Here is an 8009-nt window from a genome sequence, read left to right on the forward strand (position 1 = left end):
ACCCTCTGGTATTCACTGGAGCAGATCCAAATGAGGACCCTCAGGTATTTATCGATAGGATGCAGAGGACTTTGAGGGTGATGAAGGTCACTGCGACTGAGTTAGTTGAGCTAGCTTCCTATAGACTTCAGGATGTTGCAGTTAATTGGTACGAGTCTTGGGAGTTGTCCAGAGGTGAGGATGCCCCTCTAGCGGTATGGCATGAGTTTACAGAGGCTTTTCTTCGTCATTATCTGCCAACAGAGATTAGACGGGCTAGAGTTGATAAGTTTTTTACCATTAGGCAGGGTAATATGAGTGTTCGAGAGTACAACCTTCAGTTTGATTGTTTGGCTAGGTATGATCCCACTATTGTAGCTAAGATGGAGGATCGAGTTCACCGGTTCGTGATGGGGTTGGAGCCGCACCTGCTTAACGACGGTATGTCGGTTTCACTTCAGCCAGGCATGGATATTTCTCGTATTCAAGCATATGCACAGGGTGTAGAGGAGTGTAAGCAAAAGGAGATAGCCGACCGTGAGCATAATAAGGGCCATAATAAGAGAGCGAGATCTTCGGGTCCTTCTGGTGAGTTTCGAGGTGGTCAGAGAAAACAATACCCAAGGTATCCAGCCCATCCATCGGCTAGCGCACCCCTCAGTTTACCGATAGGAGATTTGATCGCTCTACATATTTAGGGCCTAGTCAGAATTCCAGGGCCTCTAGTTCTCGGTATAAGGGTGAGTCAAGTTAGATGAGGTTGCCCTTGCCACGATGTGCTTAGTGGGGTAAGCAGCATGCCGGGCAGTGCCTTATGGGGTTGGGTGTTTGTTATACTCGTGGTTTTCCAGGCAACGTTATGATAGATTGTCCGACGAGAGGTGGTGCAAGCATAGTTCAGCCAGCGGGATCTGCAGCTAGTTCGTCATCATCAGTACGCCCCCCTGGGCAAGGTTCACCAACACCAATGGGTCGTGGTAGAGGCAGATGTAGAGCATCTAGCTCGAGCGATCCTCAAAACTGCATTTATGCATTAGCAGGTCGACAGGATCAAGAGTCGTCACATGATGTTGTTACAGGTATATTATCAGTCTTCTCATATGATGTATATGCATTGATTGATCCAGGTTTCATATTATCGCATGTCACTCCGTTGGTTGCTAGTAAGTTTGAGATAGAACCTGAGTTGATTAAACCTGTTGAGGTGTCCACACATGTTGGGGATCCAGTTAGGGGTGTTCATGGTTCGGTTTGAGTCGGTTTTTCTCTAAAAAGAAACCAAACCAAGTAAGTCAATTTTTCAAATATTGGAACCAAACCAAACCGATTAAGTCGGTTTTTAATCAATTCGATTTTTGTCTGTTTTTGTCGGTTTTTTGTTTTTTTAGTTATTTATCGATTTTTTCTTAAATATGAGACATACACTACCAAACGCATATTTCAGCGACTACATTTTCAACGTAATGCTAAACAATTGCTCTTTAAGAAATCTATCATTTACCAAGATATATTGATGATAATTGACTTAAATAGTGATGAATAATTTAAGTACTCAATTAAAAATTGATTATTTTTAACATGAAACAAATTCTTGTACTTAGCAAAAGAAAACTATCAATCAAACTAGAAGGCATAGAATTAGATTATTATAATAGCAAAGAACTAGACTAAAAATACAAATGACTAATATGTACCATAAAATTTTAGAAACTTTATATAAAAATATACATGCATATATATATATATATATATATATATATATATATATATATATATATATATATATATATATATATATATATAGTGTAATAATAAATTTAAATAGCTAATTTTATAGTCGGTTTGATTCGATTTTTTCGGTTATTTTTTGATTAAAACCAAAACCAAACCAAATTTGATCGGTTTTTAAAATTTAAAATCAAAACCAAACCAAACCTAAAAAGTATCGGGTTTTTTTGGTCGGTTTGGTTCGGTTTTTCGGGTTTTTATGAACACCCCTAGATCCAGTGATATCTAGACAGGTATATAGAGATTGTATAGTAGTAGTTCATAGTCGTTCTACAGTAGCAGACCTGATTGAGTTAGATATGGTAGAATTCGATATTATAGTGGGTATGGATTGGTTGGCTTCTTGTTATGCTAACGTTGATTGTAGATCAAAGATGGTTCAGTTCCAGTTTCCAGGGGAGCCTGTTTTGGAGTGGAAAGGTAATACGGCATCACCGAGAGGTAGGTTTATTTCCTATCTCAAGGCAGGGAAGATGATTAGAAAGGGCTATATTTATCACTTAGTTCGGGTTCAGGATGTGAAAGTAGGGTCACCAACCGTTCAGTCTCTCCCTGTGGTTAATGAGTTTTCTGATGTTTTTCTCGATGAGCTTCCGGGTCTTCTGCCAGAGCAAGAGGTTGAGTTTGCTATCGACATATTACTAGATACTCAGCCGATATCTATTCCTCCTTATAGAATGACACCTGCAGAGCTGAGAGAGTTGAAAGAACAACTAAGGGATTTGCTTGAAAAAAGCTTTATTAAACCTAGTACATCACCGTGGGGAGCACCTATGTTATTTGTGAGGAAGAAAGATGGTTCCTTGCGAATGTGTATTGATTACAGGCAGTTGAATAAGGTGACAATCAAGAATAAGTACCCACTCCTGAGGATTGATGATTTATTTGATCAGTTGTAGGGTGCCAAATGTTTCTCGAAGATAGACTTGAGGTCTGGGTACCATCAGGTAAGGGTTAAGGAGAAAGATATTCCGAAGACAACATTCAGGACCAGATATGGGCACTTTGAGTTTCATGTTATGTCATTCGGTTTGACCAATGCCCCTGCAATATTCATGGACTTGATGAACCATGTGTTCATACCCTTTCTAGATTTGTTCGTGATTGTATTTATCGATGATATATTGGTTTACTCCCGTTCAGAGGCTGAGCATGCAGATCATTTATGTACGGTGCTCAGAGTTCTACAAAAAGAGAAGTTGTATGCAAAACTCTCTAAATGTGAATTCTGGTTGAATTCTTTAGCTTTCCTTGGGCATATTATTTCAAGTGAGGGTATCCGGGTTGATACCTAAAAGATTGAGTCAGTGAATACTTGGCCTAGACTCACGACACCGACGGAGGTTCGTAGCTTCCTCAGTTTGGCAGGTTATTACAGGAGATTCGTAGATGGATTTTCTTCTCTTTCAGCACCATTGACAAAGTTGACTCAGAAGGGAGCTAGGTTTCAATGGACGGATGCTTGCGAGCGGAGTTTCCAGGCATTAAAGGACAGATTAACTTCAGCACCGGTTCTAACACTCCCAGAGGGAACCGATGGTTATGCTATCTATTGTGATGCCTCGGGCATTGGATTGGGTTGTGTACTGATGCAGCACGGTAAGGTTGTATCTTATGCTTCTAGACAACTAAGAAAGCACGAGAAGAATTACCCGACCACCGATTTAGAGTTAGCCGCGGTGATTCATGCACTAAAGATGTGGAGGCACTATTTGTATGGCATTCATGTTGATATCTATACGGATCATAAGAGCCTTCGGTATATCTTCAAGCAAAAGGAATTTAATTTACGCCAAAGGTGATGGTTGGAGCTACTGAAAAACTATGATGTTGATATTTTATACCATCCGGGGAAGGCAAATGTAGTAGCCGATGCTCTCCGTCGTAGATTTATGGGTAGCATGTCATATTTACAGCTAAAGAAGAGTGGGATAGCCCATGAGATTCATCAACTAGCTAGTCTTGGAGTTTGATTACTGGACTCAGGTGATACCAGAGTTACTATTCAGGACACGACAACATCCTCTTTAGTAACTGAAGTGAAGGAAAGGCAATACGAGGATCCTGTGTTAGCTCATTATAGGAGTACAACCTCTCAGAAGGAGAAGACACCATTTGAGATTACGGGAGATGGGGTCCTCAGATATCGAGGATGATTATGTGTCCCTAATGTTGCAGGGCTGCACCGGCAGGCTATGGGAGAGACTCACTATTCTCGTTATTCTGTCCATCCAGGAGAAATAAAGATATATCATGATATCAGGGAAATATATTGGTGGGACGGAATGAAAAAGGATATAGCGGAGTTTGTTCCTCGGTGCCCTAACTGCCAGCAGGTTAAGATTGAGCATCAAAAACCTGGTGGATTATTGCAGGCTATAGAGATTTTGACTTGGAAGTGGGAAGTAATTAATATGGATTTCATCATAGGCTTACCTCGAACCCAGCGTAAGTTCGATTCTAAATGGGTGATTGTTGATAGACTTACAAAATCAGCCCATTTTCTGCTTGTAATGACTACGTATTTAGCAGAGGATTACGCAAGGCTTTACATTAAGGAGATAGTATGAGTTCATGGTGTCCCTATATCTATTATCTCGGATAGAGGTGCTCAGTTTACAGCTAATTTCTGGAGTTCCTTCCAAAAAGGATTGGGAACTCAGGTAAATCTTAGTACATCATTTCATCCCTAGACAGACAGACATGCTTAGCGTACTATTCATACACTTGAGGATATGTTATGGGCTTGTGTGATAGACTTCAAGGGTAGCTGGGATGATTATCTGCCGCTTGTTGAGTTTGCGTATAATAATAGCTATCATTCCAGTATTCAGATGGCTCCATACGAAGCTCTATACGGACGGAAGTGTAGGTCACCTATCGGATGGTTCGATGTTAGGGAAACCAAGTTAGTAGGACCAGAGTTGGTACAACAAGCAATCAAGAAGATTAAGCTTATACAAGAAAGGCTAGCTCAAAGCCGTCAGAAGTCTTATGCGGATAATCGACGACAAGACTTGGAGTTTCAGGTTGACGACTGGTATTCCTAAAGGTATCACCGATGAAAGGTGTTATGAGGTTCAGTAAGAAAGGAAAACTTAGCCCTCGGTACATTGGACCATACAAGATCATACGCAAGGTAGGCCAGGTAGCATATGAGTTAGACTTGCCTTCTGACTTGGAGTCTGTACATCCAGTATTTCATGTGTCTATGCTTAGTAAGTGTATCAGAGATCCTTCTAGAATCGTGCCAGTTGATGATGTTCAGGTCACAGAGCAGTTATCATATGAGGAAGCTCCCATTGCTATACTAGATAGACAGGTTTGGAGATTGAGAACTAAGGACGTAGCTTCGGTTAAAGTACTTTGGAGAAACAATAATGTGGAAGAATGACTTGGGAAGATGAAGGAGACATGAAGTCTAGGTATCCTCACTTGTTTCCTCTTCCATAAGAGGATCAGACTGAGACACCACAGCCTTAAGGTGCGTGTATGGATTCTCGTGTTAGTTATTGTCATTGGTCATGTGAGGCCATTGTTGCTATTGATGAATATGGCCCTGTATAGCCTTGTATTAGTTGGTTTGCTGCGTGACAGGTTGGTAGTAAGTAGGAAAGTTTACAGAAGAGACTCTGGCAAAATTTATGCAAGTCTCTAAGAGTTAACATTCAAGGACGAATGTTTCTAGGGGGAAGGATGTTACATTTCGCACTTTCGTACATTAAAGTTTCATCGTAAGTTGATCAATGTAAGCTCGGGAATAAGATTAATTTTAAGGATATATGTAATTATGTTATTTATAACAGGTTATAAGTAAGTGTCGTGAAGGTTAGAGGGTAAACAACTCAAAAAGAATGAGTTTCGTTGAAGTTTGACAATTTGGGATAAAATACAGTCCAAGCTATAATACCCCATATTTATGGACTAGTGCCACATGACCATGATAGTAAGGTGTATAAAGTATGTTAAAGGTGATTAGTATTTTAAGTAATTTGAGATAATTCCTAATTATATTGATAATGGGTTAATTATTGATTTTAGTGGGAAGTTAACTAATTAGGTAGACCTCCCAACGTGGCAGCAAGTTGGATTGTTAATCAAGCCTAATAGTGACTAGGTAAATTAGGTAGCTAGGTGGCATAATTAGGGGATTCTTTGGCAAAGTAATCACATAAAGTGGGGCCCACACCCACTTTGATAAAGACAATTAAAGTGAGATGTATAGGCTTGCTAGTAATGGATGGAAAGTTTCAAAAAGAATTCATATGAACCCTTATAGTGCTACAGCAGCGTGAGATGCAATTTTAATGGAGCACGGTACAATCTTTCTCAATAATATCATACGGATTTTTTCCTACGTCGATCCGTCGTTACGTGTTTTTCGCAAAAGACATAGGTTAGAGGGATTGTTAAGAGAATCGGCTCAGGTATGTTAAGGTTATCCCTTCTTTCCTTTTGGCATGATCCATACGATACAAATGAAATGAGCAAACGCACAACTTCCATAAATGCCTCTATTCATAGAAACACTAGGGGTGCCTATGTTGTTGCTTCACCATGTGTCTTATTATCATATCATATGTTCATGGGTTTTAGAAAATACGTAAGTTGATAAAGTTATTTCTTGATATTACCCGAAGGCATATTGATCGTATGACATCCCGAGAGATCTTATTGACTTACTTCATTATGTATTGCATTCATTTATACATGTACATTGACCCATGACTAGATGGCATTATATATATATATATATATATATATATATATATATATATATATATATATATATATATATATATATATATACATACATGGGGTATGGAGAAAGGTTACGACGTTATATACGCACCACCTCCTGATCAGTTGGTATACGTTGATGATTTCGCCTACTGAGGCCGAGATAATATGATGGGATGCCCTCAGAGGCTTGATGATATTATGTACGCATATACCTATGCATGATACGATCTTCATACGCACATGCATGACATTATAAATATTTCAGGGTTCACAAAGTTATTTAGATTTACAGGCGGATTCCTTTACTCTATATTTCTTTTATATCTCCTATGTACTGATTTTCATGCCTTACATACTCGGTACATTATTCGTATTAACGCCCCTATTTCCTGGGGCCTGCGTTTCATGCCCACAGGTGCAGGTAGACAGGCTGGCGGTCCCCCTTCTTAGGATCCTTGTTCAGCGAGAGTTGGTATGCTCCATTTGATCCGGAGATGCTTTTGGGTTTTGGTACGATATGTTTGTGTACATATATGGGTATGACGGGGCCCAGTCTCATCTTTTATACAGTTGTACACTCTATTAGAGGTTTGTAGACAGTCATGTATAGTCGGATAGTATGTGGCCTTGTCGGCTCGCCCTACTGTATATTCCGTATATATATATATATATATATATATATATATATATATATATATATATATATATATATATATATATATATATATATGTACATATGTATTTTTGGCGCGTTTTATAGCGTATGTTATTCAGATAATTCAGTAGTTTACTTCCAGACATTATGCATGTCCTACACTTATTTCATGTTTTATCTTAGACGTATGCTTAGGGGTGTTCGACAGGTAGGCTCGGGCACTCGTCATGGCCCATCGATTTGGGTCATGACAATGTGGTTCACCCAGTCAGTTGTGGATTCAAAGGAATACTTGGTCCGGGAGTTCTATGCCAATGTGGCACATATCAAAAACGGGACCAAAGTTACAAAAGTGAGAAATCTGAAGGTGCGGTTCGACCAGATCACACTGAACTCCTACTTGGGGTTTGAGGATATGGATCCAGTACAGTACTTGGAGAAGCTGGCGATGGGTGATGCAGCTCGCCCTTGGCTAGCTGAGCTTCTTGCAGCCCCAGGGCCACCACCACCATGGATCACTGCAGGGGTTCCTATTTAGCGGAACACCGTAAATTTTGAGGCGAAGGGATGGCAGACCTTCGTATGCAGCAGACTAGACCCATGCCAGAACGAGACAAACTTACCTATTCCACGGGCAGTTCTGGTCACCTCTATTATGGCCAGGTACCCGATCAATGTGGGTGCCGTGATATCGGCTAACATGTCAGTGGTCGCCAGGCAGGCTGATACTTCCTACCCGTATCGCAACATCATCATTGAGTACCTTACGGATGCACATGTAGAGCCTAGAAACTATGACACGAAGGTTCGGGCAAAGAAGCCCTTCTCTTGGTATTATCTGATG

The 8009-nt window shown here is 40.1% G+C and overlaps 1 protein-coding gene across 1 annotated transcript; it reads left to right on the forward strand.

Annotated features, from left to right (window-relative positions):
• The first annotated feature begins 59 nt into the window (after positions 1-59).
• Positions 60-7703, forward strand: LOC138892061 (uncharacterized). Its single transcript, XM_070175753.1, has 9 exons — positions 60-567; positions 831-1058; positions 1107-1228; positions 2283-2565; positions 3178-3366; positions 3946-4128; positions 4525-4807; positions 4987-5089; positions 7374-7703. Exons 1-9 carry the CDS (start codon positions 60-62, stop codon positions 7701-7703), a joined length of 2229 nt encoding a protein of 742 aa, XP_070031854.1.
• Positions 7704-8009: the final 306 nt, after the last annotated feature.

This window comes from Nicotiana tomentosiformis, chromosome 5 (assembly GCF_000390325.3).
Source record: "Nicotiana tomentosiformis chromosome 5, ASM39032v3, whole genome shotgun sequence".
Classification (NCBI taxonomy): domain Eukaryota; kingdom Viridiplantae; phylum Streptophyta; class Magnoliopsida; order Solanales; family Solanaceae; genus Nicotiana; species Nicotiana tomentosiformis.

Coding starts and splice junctions, on each gene's coding strand:
- LOC138892061 (XM_070175753.1), top strand. CDS start 60: ATGCAGAGGACTTTGAGGGTGATGAAGGTCACTGCGACTGAGTTAGTT. Junction 1,229..2,282: donor TTAGGGGTGTTCATGGTTCG/GTTTGAGTCGGT, acceptor GTTCGGGTTCAG/GATGTGAAAGTAGGGTCACC. Junction 4,129..4,524: donor GATTGAGCATCAAAAACCTG/GTGGATTATTGC, acceptor CTTGTGTGATAG/ACTTCAAGGGTAGCTGGGAT.